The sequence below is a fragment of the Myxocyprinus asiaticus genome, chromosome 41, assembly GCF_019703515.2.
Source record: "Myxocyprinus asiaticus isolate MX2 ecotype Aquarium Trade chromosome 41, UBuf_Myxa_2, whole genome shotgun sequence".
In the NCBI taxonomy this organism is placed as follows: domain Eukaryota; kingdom Metazoa; phylum Chordata; class Actinopteri; order Cypriniformes; family Catostomidae; genus Myxocyprinus; species Myxocyprinus asiaticus.
The window spans coordinates 6,576,081-6,598,072 of record NC_059384.1 but is presented as its reverse complement, the minus strand read 5'-3'; the positions used below and the strand labels follow the sequence as shown (position 1 = coordinate 6,598,072).

The 21,992-nt window shown below is 37.1% G+C and overlaps 1 protein-coding gene across 1 annotated transcript; it reads right to left on the bottom strand.

Moving 5' to 3' along the window:
- Positions 1-15,172: 15,172 nt before the first annotated feature.
- Positions 15,173-17,719, bottom strand: LOC127432172 (receptor-type tyrosine-protein phosphatase eta-like). The gene is made up of 6 exons (XM_051683028.1): positions 17,641-17,719; positions 17,041-17,296; positions 16,649-16,915; positions 16,332-16,358; positions 16,012-16,108; positions 15,173-15,737 (listed from the first exon to the last, which is right to left on the bottom strand). Exons 1-6 carry the CDS (start codon positions 17,686-17,688, stop codon positions 15,518-15,520), a joined length of 915 nt encoding a protein of 304 aa, XP_051538988.1. The 5' UTR covers positions 17,689-17,719; the 3' UTR covers positions 15,173-15,517.
- Between the last annotated feature and the right edge of the window lie 4,273 nt (positions 17,720-21,992).

The following is a 21,992-nucleotide window of genomic DNA, read 5'->3' as shown; positions in this document are numbered from 1 at the left end:
GGATGAGAGTTTAATAGAGATACAGGGTACAGGATTCTTATACAATACGTGTGTATATCTATCTATCTATCTATCTATCTATATATCTATCTATCTATCTATATATATATATATCTATATATATATATATATATATATATATATATATATATATATATATATATATATATATATATATATATATATATATATATAGTACAAGTTTGGATGTAAGAATTTATATATAGATTGATGATGTTCTGCTCCACTTTGGACCTTGAGGGGTCCTGTGTGGAAGCTGGAGGAGCTGAAAATGCAGCGCCAGCTGACACCTGAGCCTTGATGGATCTGGAGTTGGGGCAGTGTCAATTAGTTGTTGTTTTTTTTTAGAGATGGATGTAGAAAAAAGGAGGAATAAAGGAAACAAAAAGAACCTAAATAAACCATGATTGCACAACAGCCTAGTTGGTGGTGATATGCATGTAGAATGCAAAATATCACAAATATCTCTGTGAAACAGGGCGCAAGCCATCCACCTTAAAATAATACTTGGCTGCACACCACCCTTTATATGAGACATACACTTGCGGCCAAAAGTTTGGAATAATCTACAGGCTTTGCTCTTATGGAAAGAAAATGGTACTTTTATTCACCAAAGTGGCATTCAACTGATCACAATTTATAGTCAGGACATTAATAAGGTGAAAAATTACTAATACAATTTGAAAAAAATAAAAAAATAAATAATGTTCAGAACTTTTTAAACTACTTCAAAGAGTCCACATCAAAAAATCCTCCATGTGCAGCAATGACAGCTTTGCAGATCCTTGGCAATCTAGCTGTCAGTTTGTCCAGATACTCAGGTGACATTTCACCCCACACTTCCTGTAGCACTTGCCATAGATGTGGCTGTCTTATCTGGCAATTCTTACGCACCTTATAGTCTAGCTGATCCCACAAAAGCTCAGTGGGGTTAAGATCCATAACACTCTTTTCCAATTATCTGTTGTCCAATGTCTGTGTTTCTTTGCCCACTCTAACCTTTTCTTTTTGTTTTTCTGTTTCAAAAGTGGCTTTTTCTTTGCAATTCTTCCCATAATGCCTGCACCCCTGAGTCTTCTCTTTACTGTTGTACATGAAACTGGTGTTGAGCGGGTAGAATTCAATGAAGCTGTCAGCGGAGGACATGTGAGGCGTCTATTTCTCAAACTAGAGACTCTGACGTACTTATCCTCTTGTTTAGTTGTACATCTGGTCTTCCACATCTCTTTCTGTCCTTGTTAGAGCCAGTTGTTCTTTGTCTTTGAAGACTGTAGTGTACTCCTTTGTATGAAATCTTCAGTTTTTTTTTTTTTGGCAATTTCAAGCATTGTATAGACTTCATTCCTCAAAACAATGATCGACTGACAAGTTTCTAGAGAAAGCTGTTTCTTTTTTGCCATTTCTGACCTAATATTGACCTTAAGACATGCCAGTCTATTGCATACTGTGGCAACTCAAAAACAAACACAAAGATAATGTTAAGCTTCATTTAATGAACCAAATAGCTTTCAGTTGTGTTTGAACAAAAATACCCAGCAAAATGCATGTATGTAGCCTACATCACAGCATAACGTGATGTCATGACTATTCAGAAATATAGATGAAAATCATAATTTACAGAAAATATTAAAGTAATTTGATCACCAATCAAAACTTTTTCCGCACACTTGTAGCTTGTGCATGAAAACGACAGAATATTATGACAAAGATTGCGATGCTGTTTGTGTTGTTCAGCGACCATGTTAAAGATGTCCACTAGTGGTCAGCTACAATTACATGGAATGTGGTGCTTAATATCTGAATATTCAGCAAGCAAGCACATTTAATTAATACACAAATAGCATATATTTACGAGATGAAACACATATAGGGCGAATATGAGTCCCTACAATGGAAGACCCTTTAAATATTTGTATATTAAAATGTTCAGCCTTGGCAAGTAAATTTTGGTAAGGGTAGAATAAAAGGCCTACTATAATACAGCTGTAAATTAAAACATAAAGAATGAGTATTCGATAAAGGTATGGATGCAATGTTTTATTATACACGAATATATAATATAGAGTAGTCACACCAATTAATAAACATTTTTCCAAATCATTTTTTATTTATTTATTTTTGTATAGTTTGTTAGAAAGACAGTGATATTGGAGAGATGGTTGACAACCCAATCCACATTTGACTGACAACAAATTGTAAATCTGAATATTAGTAAAAAATATTAGTATGTTTATATATATATATATATACTGTTCTAAGATTCCAGATCAGTACTTGTTATCGGGAAACACCTCTACAAATTAGCTTAAAGATAGTATTTAAGCAGACTGGACAAATTCAAACAAAATCTATCTGTGCAAAAAAGAAATGCATTGCAACTGGCATTTATAATGTAAGTGAATGGGGCCAATTTTTGGAGGGTTTTAAGTCAAAAATGTGAAGCTTATAATTTTATTAAAGCACTTACATTAATTCTTCTATTAAAATGTAGCCTATGTATTATTTGAACTGTAAAGTTGTTTCAATTGTCATTTTAGGGTTTACAGCATTACGGCATCATAGCAACAAATTTGTAATATTGGATATATCTTTACACAGAAAAGGTTTTTAAGGGGTTATATCACACTAAAATAACGTTAACATGTATAGTGTTTATTTCTTGTTGCTATACTTTTGAAACAGAGTATTTAACTTTTACATATTGGCTCTATTCACTTCCATTATAAGAGCCTCACTGTAACCCAGATTTTTGCTTTTATTTAAAGAAAAGGAGGGACGAGTCGAAATTATTTTGTGTGGTAATCAACATTGTGCAATACATGCTGTCGATTGATCTTAACTTGTATTGAACACAGCATATTCCTTTAATGTTTTACTATTTTAACAGTGGCACATACATTTAGGAAACTACAGAACTACAGCAGTGTCATTTTAAAACACTTTATAAAAAACAAAATGTTGGTTAACTTGTTCTGTCACTGTCTAACATGGTGAGCAGGATAGGATTACTTCAGTTTTATTGTTGTGGAAAATCTATGGAAATTATACATTTGCAAATTTCAAGCTCTTGGAAAAGCAAGAAAAAAGATGCAGAGAGTGGTTGAATCTGCATTAATTCTCATCACAAAATGAATGGTTTTCATTGAAAGGTGAGCAGTTCGCATCCCTGTATAAACATTTTACTCAATAAACTTGTGACAACAAGAAAACGATGTCAATCCACCAACATAAAAAGCCGTGGCCACAAAAATAGGATGTCATAAGTTCAATATAGGTTTTTGAGGCCACAACTTCACATCGGCCATGAGATAAGGCTACACTGACAAAATGATCTTGTGGCCACAACATATTAAAATTAAATGAAACTCTCACCCCAAATATTTCATCCCAAAATCAAATAAAAGTATACATAATTTTTTTTGCACTGTGGCAGATTTATGGGATTCACCATACAATTGCTTTATTTAATAAATCACAGTTTCATAAATATCCTCCTGAGGAGTATTTCTTTCCTTAACTGAAGGTTCACTGAAACTGTGAGGCTGGTGGCAATTCCCATAAGGTGCGTTAACATATATACTTGTGTCTGTGGTCTCATAATAATTCTCCCCACTCTTCTTGTCTTCACACTTTGATTCAAGAATTGAATTGTGATTTTCTTGCATCTTGAGAGTAGAAATGTTTGCGTAGATCTGGTCGTTTGGGAGATCTTCAGTTTTATGTACATTCAGGTCTCTTGAAGAACTTCTGTGAAAATATAGGTCATTGCCTTTTATGGTATGTGGGTACCAAAAAAAAGAAACTTCAGAAACTACTGTATATTACATACAGGAACTCATGTAAAATACAAAGAGGATTAAACATTATGGATTAGCCTATATGCAATGCTAAAATTATGATTTAGATAACTTTACAGCTCAAATGACACTTTTTTTTTTTTGCTTATTGAAAAAATGCAAGCAGCAGATTTCTGGTCTTTCCAGAGATTAAGAGTTTGTTTACTTGTATTGTGCATTACTGATGTAGTTATAAATTATATGGTTTCAAAAATTACATAGTACCACAGTGAACCCACTACAAAACAAACCTTTTAATGACAGATCCTCTGAACCTTTTGTAAACTCCATGACCAACAAACAGAAGAATGATGAACAGAATGAACAGAAAAGCCACCACAGATCCTGCTATGACTCCTAAGAAAAAATACAGATATAAATAAATTATTTAAACTAAAAGAACAATGGGGGGAATACCGGATTGTTGAGATTTCTTGAGATTTCCAAAAATAAAAATTGTCATCATTTACTCACCCTCATGTTGTTCCAAACCTGATGACTTTCTTTTTTTAACAAAAGTTGATGTTAGATTTTAGGGATTGGCATACTCAGTCTTGACTAACTTTCATTGTATGAAAGAAAAAAGATGCAATGAAAGTGAATGTTCTGCCTAACATCTCCTTTTTGTGTTCCAAGGAGGAAAGAAAGTCATATGGGTTTTGGAACAATATGAGGTTGAGTAAATGATGACAGAATTTATTTATGCATTTATTTTTTATTTTTTACACTTTAACACTTGAAGATATTTAAACTTAATAACTTGTTTAATCTGTATTCAATTATGTATTACGATTAATTAAGTCTTACCTACTGGTATAGTTTGACACTTGATTGAGACTAGGTTACTTCTCATGTCTCCTGAGAGTGATGTAACAGAGATGCCATAATGTTCAGCCGACCAAGGATCATCAATCTCAAACCTTGTTTTATTCACGTATTTAGGAGTTTGTTGATTTACTTGCACCTCAAATTCTGACCACACGCCAAATGGGGCATCCCAAACCAGAACCACCAGAACCTTGTACGACCAAGAATACTCACAGTGAAGACCCGTGACACTTGATGGAGCTGAAAAAATAAATAAATAAATAAATAAAATAAAATACAGGATAAAGATTACAAGTGCACTGTAGAAGATTATGGTCTTCTATAAAACCACCATAAGCTTACATAAAATTCTAATTACACAAGATACGTGGTTTAAATAAAGGACAGTTGAGAAACCTCACTCGCAACTGCAGTGAAGTTGTATCCACGGCTCCTTACATCTTCAAACACAGTGTAAAGAGTGAAGGTGTATGTAGTTCCAGGAGAGAGAGATGAAACTGTATGTTTGACTTCAGAATTTCTGTCAGATCCATTGATGAGAGTCTCAACATCTCCATATTTCAGAACATAATTATATTTGGAGTCATTATTTACTTTGTACCACTGCAGTATCATGTTTGCATCATCTTGATGTGTTACATTCACTGTGTCAACATTCAATGGAGCTGAAATAAGGAAACAAAGAACAAATGATTAGTGAAAATGAATGTATATTCTCACTTAGAAAACTGAGAAGTATAAATGGGAAATTAGGAAGATGCCTAATTATTAAATGTTCACATGCTTTTTTTTTCTTCAAAGCAGTACAATTTATTTAAAAAGAGAAGGAAACCTCACTTGTAACTGCAGTGAAGATGAAATTACTTATTTTTCCATTACAAATACTGTAGAGAATGATGGTGTATTTAGTCCCAGGAAAGAGAGATGAAACTTTGTTTGTCACCACAACTCCTGTTTTTGGTTTTAAGATTTGATGTTTTACTCCATTGACTCTCAGTACATAGTCACAGATGTTAATGTCATTGTACCATTCCAAAGTTAGCTGATTGTGCCACAACAGAAACATTTTGTGGATTTGGCTCTATGAATGAACAACACACACATACATAATAAGAACTCCAGTTTCAATAGGAGCACAGTAAAATATGTTTTCATGTAAACAAATAGAAACAAATAAATATTCCATTACCTGGCATTGGTAGAAAATGCTAGATGTAATGAAAAAAGAAAACAGCAGTTAATGCAAAAGACCCTCACATCGTTAATTGCCGATTGCACGGCATATGTGTATACATACATTATAGAAGTGTTTGTTGTGCTGCCTTTAATTTATTCTCAAACTGTATTGAATAACAGTAAAATTTATGTATTACAGTAACAAGAATCACTGTTGAGAATAATAATAATAAAAAAAGTACATTTGCCTTTTTTGAGTTTCTGTGTCACAATTAACATTTATAAACTTGCTATTGTATTAATAAGTAAAAGACAAAACAGAAACTCACCCATGCAGGAACCACAAAAACAATCATCAGAACTCTCCACATGATCAGATCTACTGTACCTACAAACTTCTGCTTCTACCTGATGTGTGCACAATACTGCTAACATAAAAACAGGCGTTACACCTGCTCAGGTGAATGCAGCAGACACCGAGTTTTTCCTCAAGTTGACCAAGGCTAAACAGCAAAATTTGTCATGCAAAAACATAAGGATGATTGGCCAAACAAAAATAATATTATAAAAAAAAAAAATAAAAAAAATTAAAAATATGTTTATTTGTTTTAAAATATTTTAAATTAAAACTTTGTTTCCTTTTTTTTTCTTTTAACCTCATGTGACCACGTATCCTCATGCACGTGCATTGTGTTTTAGATTTGCTATACGATATGCATAAACTAATTTCATTTAAACCAAAATATCTTAGTTCAGGCTCAGCGCTGTCAGTAACACTTTTGACGCACTAAGACTTTGAAGTCTTTGGGAGAAATGCCCAACATAACAACATCTGGTGAAACCTAAATAAGTTTTTATTGCTATTTTCATCCGATATGACATTTTAAATATTCAAGTGATTTATCAAGAAATGGCACACTGTTAAACACAATCACCTTCTGCGAGGACTATAAGCCTTATTATCTTAGAAATCTTATATTCACTGTGACCATTGAGAATCAATGAGTGCATCTAAAAGTGGAAAAATGTTGCTTTCAGAGGCTACATATGAAGTTAGGATGAAGGTGCCTTTCACCTATTCTGAGACCAATGCAGACAGACAGCACACTGGAGGTTAAGTCATTCACTTATTAGGGAGCAAGGGAGCATCCTATAGCTTTGCAGCCAAATGCATTCACTTCTAACTTCTGGTCAAAAGTTCAATTTCAGGCTGCAGATGATGTTTGGACCACTCAACATGGTTGGCAGACATGGGACAATGGTAATCAGTACATAGATTCAGAATTTGTAATGTATAATTTTATTTTAACATTGTTGGCAGTGATTGGATGATGCTGGCCATTACTTTGAATCAGAATTAATTATGCTAATTTCTGATTGGTAAAATGCTTCAGCACTGTCTATCACTTGTTTGTTTGACAGTGCAAAGAGAGAACATTGAGATATTGTTGCCAAAACATTGTAACATAAAAGTGAAAGTAAAATCAAATCATTTTTATTTGTATGTGTTTTTTTTTATTTGTGCTTTTCCCAATACACATTGTTCCAAAGCAGCTTCACAGAAAACCAGCTGTAATGTCTGTAATGTCTTAAAAACATGAAAAACCAACAGTCCTAGAAACATACTGAAATAAGCAATTTGAAAAGAAATTCTTTTTCACTTTCTATAGCTTGGTATTATTTAAAATTCACAACTTAGACCCGCTGCAGAGGACATTTTTATTTATTTTTTTTTTTTTTTTTGGGAAAACTAAAACTTTTTTTTTGCATGTTTATTAGGTGCTACAAGTTACAAATGAAAAGGGAAATGAAAATCGCACACATCAGTCATGCTCAGGTCTCAGGAGGTTAAGCTAATTTCTGTTCAGCAAATGTTGAATATATAAAGCATCTTTTTATACAAATGTATGTGAATTTTTTGTTATGGAAGATAATGTGGCATTAAAAAATATATCTATATATGTGATATGATCATATACATGATCTTAGATGTGACTTCTGGTAAAGTAGACTATGATGATCAGTCTGTTTTGCACTAGAAATTTAAAGTCAGCATTATAAAGACTTACTAATAACTCTGCATGCCGGTGTGTTCATAATGATTGATTTTAACTGACTTAACAAAGTAACCTGAATGGCCTCAAAATAGGTGGAGCTCCAGGTCACGCCTACCGATAACATGGATCAATGGCAGTAAGCCGGTGTTTAGCTGCCATTATGAAGTTTTCCTGAAAGTTTGAGTTGGCAAGCTGTTATGAACCATCTAAATGAACTCAAAAACACGTTTTGGTGCATGCTAAGAATTTTCATGGAGTAAATGTTTCAGTGCACTGGAACAATTTGTGAATGACAGCCCTAGAAATGACCCTGGTCAGTGCACTGACTACTGAACTAGGGAGCTGATTAAGACACATCCGATATTTCCTCAACTGAGGACTGACTAAAAATCATACCAGGAGTGTTTACAGGCATTATCATATCTGGGGTCTCATACTGATGGTTCTCTGAGTCCTTTGTCTTTACATTTTGACTGAAGATTTGGATTGTTACTTCCTTGTGTGTTGTGACTGCATGCGTTCACATAGATCACCATTGGTTGGTCATTATTACCTTCTGTTCCTGGTTTTCCTATAAAATGTCTGCAAAAAAAAAAAGATAATAATTTCAAATTAAAAGGCCCCCCAAAACGGCAAGCTTTTTATGGAATTGTAAATCTTGTCCTAAATGCATAATTTACAAAAGTATTGAAAAGAATGAAAAGGAGAAAATAGACAATTTGCTGAGATAAGCTTTATAGAAATTCAACATTATTTGCAGTAAAATAAAGTATTCTTCTTGTCTAAGAGGCCTAATATTAGCATTTGACTAATATTACTGTGTAGATTTTATGTCCAAACTACCAATTCTTTATATGGGATATGTAACTATTGTAATATTCTAGATTTTTGAAAAAAAAAAAAAAACTGTTGTAACCTCCATTCCCTGATGGAGGGAATGAGACATTGTATCGATGTAGTGACACTAGGGGTCGCTCTTGGGAGCCCCAAACACCTCTAATCTTTGAAAAAAGGCCAATGAGAATTGGCGAGTGGAATTTGCATGCCACTCCCCCGGACATACGGGTATAAAAGGAGCTGGCTCGCAACCACTCATTTAGGTTTTGTGCTGAGGAGCCAAGACAAGGTCCCGGCCATTTCAGCGGATAGTACAGCGTTGTGGCAAGAGGGACATCAGGGAATGGAGGTTACAACAGTAACCGAAACGTTCACCTTCTGTCACTCACTCTACATTGTGTCGATGTAGTGACACTAGGGGTCCCTATAGAAAAATGCCACAACAGCCGATGCAGGTGCAAGCAAGCTGCTGCATGCGTAATAGCAGGTGCATCAGTCCGCACGTAACCTCCCCCAATGCCCCACAAGGCGTCATGTAGTTCTCCACATCCCAGAGGGGGGAAGCGATGTAACTAGCATGTAATGCTAGCCGCGGCCTTTTCTCTCTATATTTTCTCACCACAGAGTATTAGATTCGGCTGGGGCCATCTAATGCTATTACATGCGCCGGGGAAGGTGTTCTTTTCGTTTCCTATTCTTTCAGGGGGAAAAGACCCTGCAGAGACCACATCCTGCCAGAAGGGGAGGTAAAATGTGGCAATACGTCACGTGGGCTCACCAGCCGCACATGGAAGAGGCATGGTGGTAGGTCCTGCCTGGAAGGGGAGGAGCTCTACAAACACAGCGACAGGGGGTAGAGAAGGCTCTGCCGACAGGGAGACCGTACCGCGGAAAATACATCACAGAGGGTTACCGGAGTAACTGGCACCTGTGTAGCACCTATTCTAGTACAGGGCATATTAGTACCCGTAGTGGGTTCAGCTACGAATTCCTCTGCCGAATTCATGAGCCACAGGTCAGGTTTGTAAACTTGCATGGGAGAAGAAGCGCACGTCTTCACCTCACAGAGGGGAAAGGCCCTATATGCAAGCGATACACCCGGCCAGCTGTTCCATATTACCAAACTTTCCTGTTCATTCCTGACAAAACACGGGACAAAACCGGCTCAACCCGGAGATTGTAAAATCTCGCAAAGGTATTGGGTGTTTCCCAGCCCACTGCTCTGCAGATGTCTGCTAGAGAGGTGCCACTGGCCAGTGCCCACGAGGATGCCAGACTCCTTGTAGAGTGTGCTCGTATTCCCAAAGGTGCGGGCACGGCCTGGTATGCCAGAGCGATGGCATCCACGATCCAGTGGGCAAGCCTCTGTTTGGAGACAGCGTTCCCTTTCTGCTGTCCGCTGAAGCAGTCAAAGAGCTGATCAGAGTGTCTAAAGCTCTGCGTGCGATCCAAGTAGATGCGCAAAGTACGCACCGGACACAGCAATGACAGGGCTGGGTCTGCCTCCTCCTGGGGCAGCGCTTGCAGGCTCACCACCTGATCCCTGAAGGGGGTTGTGGGAACCTTGGGCACATAGCCCGGCCGGGGTCTCAGGACCACGTGAGAGTCTACCAGACCGAACTCCAGGCAGGTTTCACTGACAGAGAATGCCTGCAGGTCCCCAACCCTCTTGATGGAATGAGCGCAATCAGGAGAGCCGTCTTCAAAGAGAGGGCTTTCACCTTGACTGACTCTAGCGGCTCAAACGGGGCTCTCCGAAGGCCCAGGAGGACCACGGAGAGATCCCATGAGTGAAAGAGGCGTGGCCTAGGAGGATTCAGCCTGATGATCAGGTTGTGCTTCCCTAAGGACTTACCATCCACTGCGTCGTGGTATGCCGCTTTGGCGGCCACATACACCTTCAGGGTGGAGGGGGACAGCTGCCCAGGACACTTAGGTCTTCCGTGTCCCATCCAAGGGCCAGACGTGGAGGTTCCAGAGGTCTGGTCATGGGTGCTGCGGGTGAATGACTTCAGGCAGTTCAGCACCGACTGCGTGTGCTTGCTTGTGAGGCACGCTATCATTGAGATCGAGTCTAACTCGATGCCGAGAAAAGAGATGCTCTGAACCGGGGAGAGCTTGCTCTTTTCCCAGTTGACCCAAAGCCCTAGATGGCTGAGGTGCCTGAGCACCAGGTCCCTGTGTGCGCACAGCAACTCTCGAGAGTGAGGTAGTTGAGTATGCGGATGCCCACTTCCCTTAACGGGGCAAGAGCTGCCTCTGCGACCTTCGTGAAGACACGAGGGGACAGGGACAGGCCGAAGGGGAGGACCTTGTTCTGATACGCCCTGCCGTCGAAAGCAAACTGTAGGAAGGGTCTGTGACAAGGTAAAACTGAGACGTGAAAGTACGCATCCTTCAGGTCTACCACCACGAACCAATCTTGATGCCGGACGTATGCAAAAATGCACTTCTGCGTGAGCATCTTGAACTGGAGTTTGTGTAAGGCCCGGTTCAAAAATCGTAGTCCAAGATTGGCCGCAACCCACCGTTTTCTTTGGCATAATGAAGTAAGGGCTGTAGAACCCTTTCCTCATCTCGGCTGGAGGGACAGGCTCTATTGCGCCAAAGGATCGTGATCTCCACATGCAGGGTGGTGGCGTTCTCGCCCTGCACCAAGGTGAAGCGGATGCCGCTGAACTGGGGCGGGCGCCTGGTGAACTGAATCGTGTAGCCGAGTCGGATGGTCTTGGCCAGCCATTGCGATGGGTTGGAAAGTGCTAACCATGCATCCAAGTTCCGGGGGAGGGGCACTAAGGGGACAATCATGTCTAACGTACCTGCGGGTGGGGCCTCGTGGCGGGGGGGCAGGGGACGCCACGTCAAGGAGCCTTGCTTCATCTCGGTATCGTGGCTGCACTGAGGGGGCCCTCGAAGCACTTACCTTGCTCCATGTACCCAGCATTGGGGGGGATCGACGACGGGGGAGGAGGGACTTTTTGACCATCCTTTTAACTTGTCACAACCGCCTAGCCGTGGATGTGAGTGTGGTGCGGTCAGGTGCGCGAAGGTGGGGGGCCCGCTTTCGCAATGTCCAAGTCGCAGGTGCTCAGTGTCCAGTCACTGTGATAATGGCGGTCGCAAACACCGACTGTGTGACCCAAGGAGTGAGGAAACCTCTCTTTTTTTGAAAATGGTGAACACAAAACAAAAGGGAACATAAGATTTACCTCCCGGCCCTCCACTGGGGGACGGAGTGGACTGGATACCAGCTCCATTATAGCAGTGGACATCTCCCTCCCTGGGTCATCCATCTCAGTGGTGCTTAGGAGCCTTCCGGGTCCTTGCGCCCGGTCGTGAGGCAGGGGGCATCAGCTTCCTGCGGGGGGCTCTTCGCTGGGGCCGAGAACTGGGCTAGGACTGTGGTGGAGCTGCCTGGGCTTTCGCCGCCGCAGGGGGGTGCCCTCGGTGAGCAGACGGGGTATGGGATCTTGAGCCGCGCCAGAGCGAGATGTACTGTATCACCTCAGTCTGCTCCTTCACCGCTGAGAGCTGCTGGGCAAAGTCCTTGAAGGTGTCACTGAATAGGCCAATCTGGGAGATGGGAGCGTTGAGAAAGCGAGCCTTGTCGGCGTCCCTCATCTCGACCAGATTCAGCCACAGTTGGCACTCCTGGACCACCAAGGTGGACATCGACTGCCCGGGTGCTCGCGCCGAGACCTTCAACACCTGGAGGTCGAGGTCGGTCGCCGAGCACAGCTCCTGCATCACATCAGGATCAGGATTACCCACATGCAGCTCTTTTAGTGCCTTGGCCTGGTGTACTTGCAGGAGAGCCATGGCATGCAGGGTGGAGGCGGCCTGTCCAGCGGCACTGTAGGCTTTAGTCACCAGAGACGACATAGTCCTACAGGCCCTGGAGGGGAGCGCCAGACAATCCCACCAGTTGGTGACGTTTTGTGGGCAGAGATGCACCGCAACCGCCTTATCCACCTGAGGGATCTCCGCTACCCGTGGGCTGCCCCGCCGTCGAGGGTAGCGAGAGCGGACGAGCTGGGAAGTCGGGTTCAGGCAGAAAAAGGTGCCCTCCACAACCTCGTCTGCTTGTTGTGCACTTCCGGGAAGTAGGGAACCGGCAGGGGGTGGGGTTAGGGGTCGAGCCCAGGAACCAGTCATCTAGCTGCGAGGGCTCAGGGGAGGGTGGAGGGTTCCAGTCCAACCCGACACTCGCGACGGCCCGGACAAGCATGGCGGTCAGCTCTGAGTCGGCCTCAGACTGGGCAGGTAGACCTGAAGGTGGCAGCCCAGTCGAGTCCTCGTCGTCCGACAATGTCAATGCGCTCTCTGACGCAGCGATCAAGGACTCATCCTGTTCGCGAGGCCCAAAAGAGATGTTAAGCTGGCCGTGAGGCGAGCTGGTCTCATCTCGGAACTCGACGGTGGCAGATGAGTGTGCTGGGTAACGGGAGGTCCACGGGGAATTACCCAGCGAGAAAAAAAAAAAAAAAAAAATATATATATATATATATATATATATATATATATATATATATATATATATATATATATATATATATATATATATATATATATATATATATATATATATTTAACAAGATAATACATGTAATATTACAGTGAAATGGAAAAAAATAGTTAAAAAAAATAGTGTTTTATAGTTAGTTTTTTTTAGATGTATAAAGTATGATTTTACCATATAATTAACGGTAAAAAAATGTATCATGTCTAACAAGAGAAAACATGTACTTTACAGTAAACTATTGTTAAAATTACGGTAAAAACAATAATTGAGCATTCCCTCCTGGAAGTCATTGCTCCTGGTAGGTCCAATCTTGATTAACTTTATGTCATCATGTGACCTTCTCTATTTACTACAGTGTTTAGCAATACATTATAAAGTGAAAAGCAGATTTCTATGGTTCCATAAGGTTAGTGGATTAAGGTTATATCTTTTAATAATATAAACGGCAGTCCATGACATCTCGTATTGCCTAAAACATGCTCACTGTATTTTTACAGTGAATTTGTTGCAACCACCACTGCCGGAATTTTACAGTCAATTTTACAGAGGTTTTTTTTTTTTTTTTTTCAGGTTATGACTTAGGACCCAAATTTTTTTTTTTTTCCCTTTTAAATGTCAAGAAACCTGTTTGGTTTACTATCGAAACTGTTAATATTATTTGTTAGTTGCATTTTATGATTTGCAAATAACAAATACTATTTTTATCACTGTTGTCCTTGTCCATGACCCTGTCAGAACAGACCTGCAACCAGTTTTTGGGCTGCGACATTTTAGTTGAGAAATACTGTTTAGTTGACAAATACTGTTTTGATTGATAAACATTCCTCTGTTCCTAACATTTCATAACTTTAACTTCATTTTATATTCTATGTATACAGTATTTAGCACACTGACTTACCCACATTGAAAATAAACACAGAAATAGCAACGGAACAACTTGAGCTATGATCAAACCATCCAGCAATTCTGGACACATGTTTGAATACAGTGAGTAATTTATGGACACATCTCTTTATCATCCCTCCCAGAACATATTTCTTTACAGAACAAAATTGTATATATTGTAAGTTCTCTGGTTCCTCCTCCATAGTCCTTACACCTATATATATTAATATATATGTGTGTGTGTGTGTGTGTGTGTGTGTGTGTGTATATATATATATATATATATACAGTACTGTGCAAAAGTTTTAGGCACTTGTGAAAAATGTTGCATTGGAAGGATCTCTTCAGAAATAATGACACAAATAGTTTACATTTATTAGTTAACATCATACAAAGTCCAGTAAACATAAAAAAGCTAAATCAATATTCAGTGTGACCACCTTTGCCTTGAAAACAGCTCCAATTCTCCTAGGTACACCTGGACACAGTTTTTCTTGGTTGTTGGCAGATAGGATGTTCCGAGCTTCTTGGAGAATTCGCCACAGTTCTTCTATCTATTTAGGCTGTCTCAATTGCTTCTGTCTCTTTATGTAATCCCAGACTAACTCGATGTAAAGTAGGGGCCCTGTGGGGGCAATGCCATCTCTTGCAGAGCACCCTGTTCTTCTATTCTAATCTTTTCTATTTGCAAAAGTAATGTTTCTGAGTCTAAAATGTATTTTTCCTATTGACACACTAAAGCTGAAGATATAAATAACCATCTTAAGTGCCTAAAACTTTTGCACAGTACTGTATATATATATATATATATATATATATATATATATATATATATATATATATATATATATATTATTTATTTATTTTAATCCTGCCCAAAGCCCTATTTCAGACCAAAATCTGTTTTATAGTACCTTGTTTAGGAATAAGACAAGAATTGATTTTGTAATTTTGGAAACATTCTTCCTAAAAGATGTGAAGGAAACAAAATATTCATGATAAATTCCTGATTTATTGAAGTAAACAATTACATGACTGTTACATTACATGCAATTATAATCATATTTCATTTCTATTCACTGATCTATTAGCTATTTTATTATTGCCATTGTATGTCTTAAACTCTAATAGTCTGCATTCTTTTGCAAGCAGAAAGGCAAATAAGTAAGGTGCATAGAAACGGGAAAAGTGTTGGTGTTGATCATCCATAAGCTGCCAGAAATGTGCTTAATTAAAAAATAAAGAGGGAACATAACATAATATTGTTGTGATTAGGTGGTATTTACTGTAGATTATTTGATTTGCTCAACGGTGTTACTTGGCCTCTTCTCTACCTATTCTCATAAACATAAGTACTAAACTGAGGGCTGACTGAAACTCATATCAGCAGTGCTTTCAGGCATTATCATATCTGGGGTCTCATATTGATGATTCTCCAAGTCATTTGTCTTTATTTCTTTACATTCTGATTGAAGACTTGGATTGTTACTTCCTTGTGTGTTGTGACTGCATGCATTCACATAGATCACCGTTGGCTGGTCATTACTTACTTTCCTCGATTCTTCTGAAGAACTTCTGTAAAAAAATAAAATAAAAATACGAATTAAAAGGCCCTCCAAAAATTGCAAGCTTCTTCTCTAAGCTACTATAAACCTTGTCTTAAATGCACAATTGACAGTATTCTCTTTTATTAAATAACCTGTCCCAAAACATTTACTTTCAGCAGAAAAAACAAAATACACCACCACCACAAAAAAACAAAAAACAGTACATTTCACTTAGACACTTATTTCTGATGGACACTGGCAGTATTGTTAGAAAAAAAAAAAAAAGGTCATACAAAACTAACCTTCTGAGGCCAAGTTTCATGAACTGGCAGAAAAAACCAAGACAAACAGACAGAACGATTATAAACAGAGCACCCAGCACAGATATTGCAATGACACCTGAGGAAAAAAGACAAGAAAAGGCTGATTTGCTGAGATTAGCTTTATGGAAAATCAACAGTACTTGCAGTTATTGTAATATTCATCCCTATATTGTTCTTCTTGTCCAAGAGGCCTAACATTAGCACTTCACTAGTATTGCTTGTGTAGATTGTTCAAGTCCAAGCTGCCAATTCTTTGATATAGGATATTTTACTTTAAATTGTATGTGAAAAATACTTACAGTAAAGCCCAAAGACACTTGATGGAGCTGGAAAAAAAAAATTAAAAAAATAAAATAAAAGTATATGCACATAAACTGTTTGATCTTTTATTCCTGAAATCTTAAATATTTGCAATTTGCATTTGCAACCCATTTTACTTCAAATTCTAACTTATTTCAGAGTGAAACAACAAGAAAATTTTTAGGATGAAATTATTTTTTATATACTGGGAATTGATTTGTTGGTCAAATTTGTAGATTCCTTTGTGATGTTTTGAAATAAAACAAATATGTATATAGTATTTTTTTAAAGTTGTAAAACATTTTTGAAGACGTACTTGTTGTGGCTGAGAAACGGTATCCACTGCTCCTCACGTCTTCAAACACAGTGTAGATAGTGAAGGTGTACGTAGTTCCAGGGAAGAGTGATGAAACTGTATATATCAATAAAGGCCGTCGCTCATAATATCCTTTGATGAAAGTTTCAGTGTCTCCATATTGTAGAATATAATCATATTGTGGGTCATTATTTACATGGAACCAAAACAGAGCTATGTTTGTATCATCTTGATGTGATACAATTACACTATCAACATTCAATGGAGCTGCAAAAAAAATAAATAAAATAAATTGACGAATAAAACCAGTTAATGTAGATGTTACCACATGAAGCACATTTTATAGGTTAAAAGCTAAAAGAATTTAAAACATACAAAGAAAAGAACCTCACTGGTAACTGCAGAGAAATTGTATCCATTGCTCCTCACGTCTTCAAACACAGTGTAGAGAGTGAAAGTGTATTTAGTTCCAGGAGAGAGAGATGAAACTGTGTGCCTAACAAGACCCTGATATGGAGCAGATATGTTATTTTCCCTTCTGTAACTGTCTCTCAGGATATAGAGATTACTGGAGTTAGAAAACCATTTCAGTGTTAACTCAGTCTCTGATTGTGCCACCACATCAACATTATGTACTTCTGTCAAATTCTGAAAAAAAGAAAAGAATAGAGCAATAAGTACAATAATAAACAATAAGAGAATCATCTCCCCTTCTTGACTGAAAATAGATTCTGAAAATGAGAACAGGGGCTGGGTTCATGAAAATCTAGACAAAAATTTAAGAAAGTCTTTTCAGTAATACAAAATTTTCTTAACTTTAAGTTAGAAATTAAGAAGAAAATACTACTTAAGAAGGATTTTATTCATAACAATGTTTTGTGAATACAGCCTCAGATTATAAATGCAAAGGATAGCAATTGTGCAATTGATGTCAAATTTAATTGACATTCATTTACAAGTTACAGTATTCATAAGGCACTACAGTAACTCACCCATATAGGAACCACAAACACAAACAGTATAAGCAGAACTCTCCACATGTTCAGATCTAATGTGTCAACAAACTTCTGCTTTTATGAAGTACTGAGCAGAATACTGCATACACCTTCCACTTATATTACACCTGCTAAGGTTAACACACACACACAAACACACCCACCTACACACACACACGCGCACACACACATGAATAATTGCCTGGGAATTTCCTCTTACTATTTAATTTGACCAGTGGCAAAAATTTTCACTGATTTACAGTTTTACCATATTTTCAGGTTGTTTTGGAATACGACAATGTACACACCCCAGGGAATAGTGAAATATTGACAGTCACAAGATTATAAACCAATTTTATTTTTTATTTATTTTTTATTTTTTTGTGTGTGAAAATGAAACAGAGCTATAGTTTATACATGCAGAAAACTGTTTTTAAATACAAGTAGTATCAATTGTATTAGAGTATAAGCAAATAGAGATATCACATTATCAAGATTGTTTTGCAAATAGCCCTTTTATAAAATCATCCGAATTTATCGCATAAGATGGGACAAAATGAGACAAACTAGAAAGATTATTCTCGTAAATGCTTGTTTATTCTACTCTGTTTAACTGTGGTCAGACTACTAGACTGTAAATCAATCAGTTCACCACCATCACTACATTTGGGTAGAGAAAATTAAAGTATGTAAAACTAAATAGATAGATAAATAAATAAATAAATAAAAATCCACAAATATATGAAAAAAAACAAAAAAAAACAACAATAAATGAAATTAATAGCCCAGAGTATTTCGTTGAAACAGAAATGTGTAAGAAGTATTTCGGGTTTCCCCTTCATGTTTCAGTTATTTTATAAACAGTCTAGTTTCCTGGTCGGATTACCCTGACTGAGGTCAGATTATCATTACCAAGAGTAAACATGAACACTATTTCTTTTCACATATTTTATATTTACAATTAAATATTTATATAGACTTTATTCCAGTTTTAGCAATATTAGCAATATTATTCATGAATTCATTAACAGTAAGGATGTTAAGGATGGTAATAAATAATATTAAATGCTGAAGTCATAATCCTCTTTAAGAAGCCACAGACAACTAAATTACTGCAGCACCCCATACTTATGCCACGTATAAATGCCATACTTGAGAAAAAAACAGCATAATAGGATATCTATTGAAGGCTATCGGCAGGTATCCTTGAAGGAAGTAAATTGCTTTCAGAACATAGCAGGGCTTGGTGATGATTGCATTTCCAACAAAAATTGGCAAGATCAAATTCCAGTACCTGAAGTGGGCCCGCAATAAAACCTGTGAAGCTACATTAACCATAAACCTACAAAAGTTTGAGTAGGCAAGACATGAGACTTGTTACCTTGTTTGCCAGCTAATGAGGGAAACAAATTTAAACAAGATATTCCACAACTTTAATAAACATATTCAATATTTTTAATACGATCTCATATTAAACTCATAATAATTTGAGTTAACCCCTTAACAAAATTGTAAGATATGATATTATATGTGTTGCACAAAACATACAATTTTTAATGTGTGACCTAGTTTAATTTAATGTAAAAATATTCAAATACAATGTAGAGAGTTTCGGGAGAGAGAGATGGAACTTAATTTCAAACCATAATGAAACTGTATTATTTTTTAATAAATTTAAGCACATTGTTGTTATACAAGTACAGTTTTGGACCCATTTAAGAAGTTGAACAAAGATACAAAAAACATATGTGACATTGCAGAAAAATCTTACGTATTGTGGAAAAATTATTCTAAGAAACCAAAGAAGGATTTTTAGTACTGTGTGTGTTTTACATTATTTCATTATAAATCAACACAGTGTTCAGTGTCAAAAATTAGCATAGTTTTAAATGATGTGATACAAACAGAGATTAATAATAAAAAAAATAAAAATAATGTTCAGTAAATTATTATAAGAATAAATAACAGAAATATTTCAAGTGAACATGCAAAATTCATTACATTTTGAAAAGTACTACTTAAAATATTAAGGGGTAGACCCCTACTTAATAAGTAAAAAAATATAAGTAATAATCCCTGTTTGCTTAAAACCATAAAAGTATTATATTATTGTTATAAAGAGCATTTTCCATAAACAGGAAATTAATATTTTATGGTGGGGATGGGAACAACACGCTGTCACCTAAAATTAGCTGGTTACATAGAAAAACATGAAAAGCACATAAAAAATGAAATGTTTTTTTCCACAATATTAGTGGAATTAAAACATTCAAAATATTATTTGAGTGAAAATTTGTGAATCTGCTGCAATTACTACCCATTAATGAAGTATATTTTTGCTTAATGACTCACTAGGGACTAACTGAGAACTAAACGTTTACACGTGTTGTCATATCTGGGACCTCATAGGGACTGTTTTCCTCATATTTTACTTCTTTACACTGTGATTCAAGACATTCCAAATTCTGATTTTCTTGCATCTTGAGAGTAGAAGTGTTTACATAGGTCTGGTCCATTTCCTGGTTATCAGCATTCCCCGGTTTTCTGTGAAAACAATATGAAAACAATGGCCCTCCAATAAAAAAAAATGTAAAAAAAATTCTTTAATGCATAGTTTAAACCCATTAACACCATCTTGCATTACATGTCCCAACAAAATCTTTTTACCTTTCAGCTGAAGAAAACACTATACAAAATACAACTGATTCCACCTGCAGAACTAACCAGTGAATTATCCTGTGAAAATGTTCCTGTTGGCCACCTGAGAAGCTATAAAATAAGTAAATAAATAAACAAAACTTACCTCCTGAGACAAGATCTTCTGCACTTCCACACAACTCCAATACACACAGATAGAAACATTATACAAACAATAGCCAACACAGATTCTGTAATGAATCCTAGGGAAAAGAAACAAAAATAAAACATTTTAATTAACCCATCGATAGCTGCTTCTTAGACAGTATTTTAAATCATTTTCAATAATAATAGTATTGCAATTGCAATTGTTGTGACATTTGATTATTTTTGGCTTCTGATGCCAAACCATAGCACATAACTGGTTTTTCTTGTGTAAGTTGCTTGTAGTGCCATAATTGCAATGTGATATTTTATTATTGTCAGGTCACTTTAATGATAATGTCACTATCATAGAAATGTAATTCTAATCAAGCCTTTTCATTTTAAGTGTTATTTAATCAATACAACATGTTTTTGTGTAGGCTACTTATACAAAAATGTAGTTCCCCCACAAGTAACATTGGTGTCACCTACAGTAACTGTAAAAATCATGGTCCAGGTAGTCAGTGCATTGATGCAGGTGAATAAAACTGTGCTTTTTAAATGAATAATCAGATTGTGTGGTTGGACCTCATATGTCATTTTGTAAAACAGTAACAATTGATGGAACTCTATTGATTCAGTCTTACCGATGGGGTTGGCTGTACACCTGGCTGAGACTGGGTTACTTCTCATGTCTCCAGAGAGTGATGTAACAGTGATGTCGTACTGCTCAGCTGATGGCAGATAATCGAGCTGAAGCCTTGATTTATTTATGTATTTCTGAATTTCTCCATTTACCTGCACCTCATATTCAAATTGCTTACCATATGAAGAATCCCAAACCACACCCAGAGCCCTGCCCAACCATGAATGCTCACAGTGAAGACCAGTGACACTGGGTGGAGCTGTAAAATAATAATAATAATTATATACAGTATAAATATATGGTTATCTACAGCATATCTTCAGCTTTAGTGTGTCAATAGAAAATATACATTTTAGACTCCCAAATAATCCTTTTACAAATAGAACAGAATAGAATAGAATAGAAGAACAGGGAGCCCTGCAACAGATGAAATGGCTTTCACAGATCCTCCCATTGAACATCGAGTCAATCTGTGATTACATGAAGAGACAGAAACATTTGAGACAGCATAAATAGAATTGGTGCTGTTTTGAAAGCAAAGGTGGTCACACCAAATATTCATGTAGCTTTTTTGTGTATACTGGATTTAGTATGACGTTAATTGAGAAATGAAAACTTTTTATGGCATTATTTTTGAAGAAATCCTCACTATGCAAAGTGTCTAAAAACTTTGCACAGTACACACTGTGTATATACAGTATATATACATACTGTGTGTTTATATATATATATATATATATATATATATATATATATATATATATATATATATATATATATATATATATATATATATATATACTGTATATACACAGTGTGTACTACGCAAAGTTTTTATACACTTGTAAAATAAATTGCATAGTGAGGATTTCTTCAAAAATAATGCTATAAAAAGTTTTCATTTCTCAATTAACGTCATACT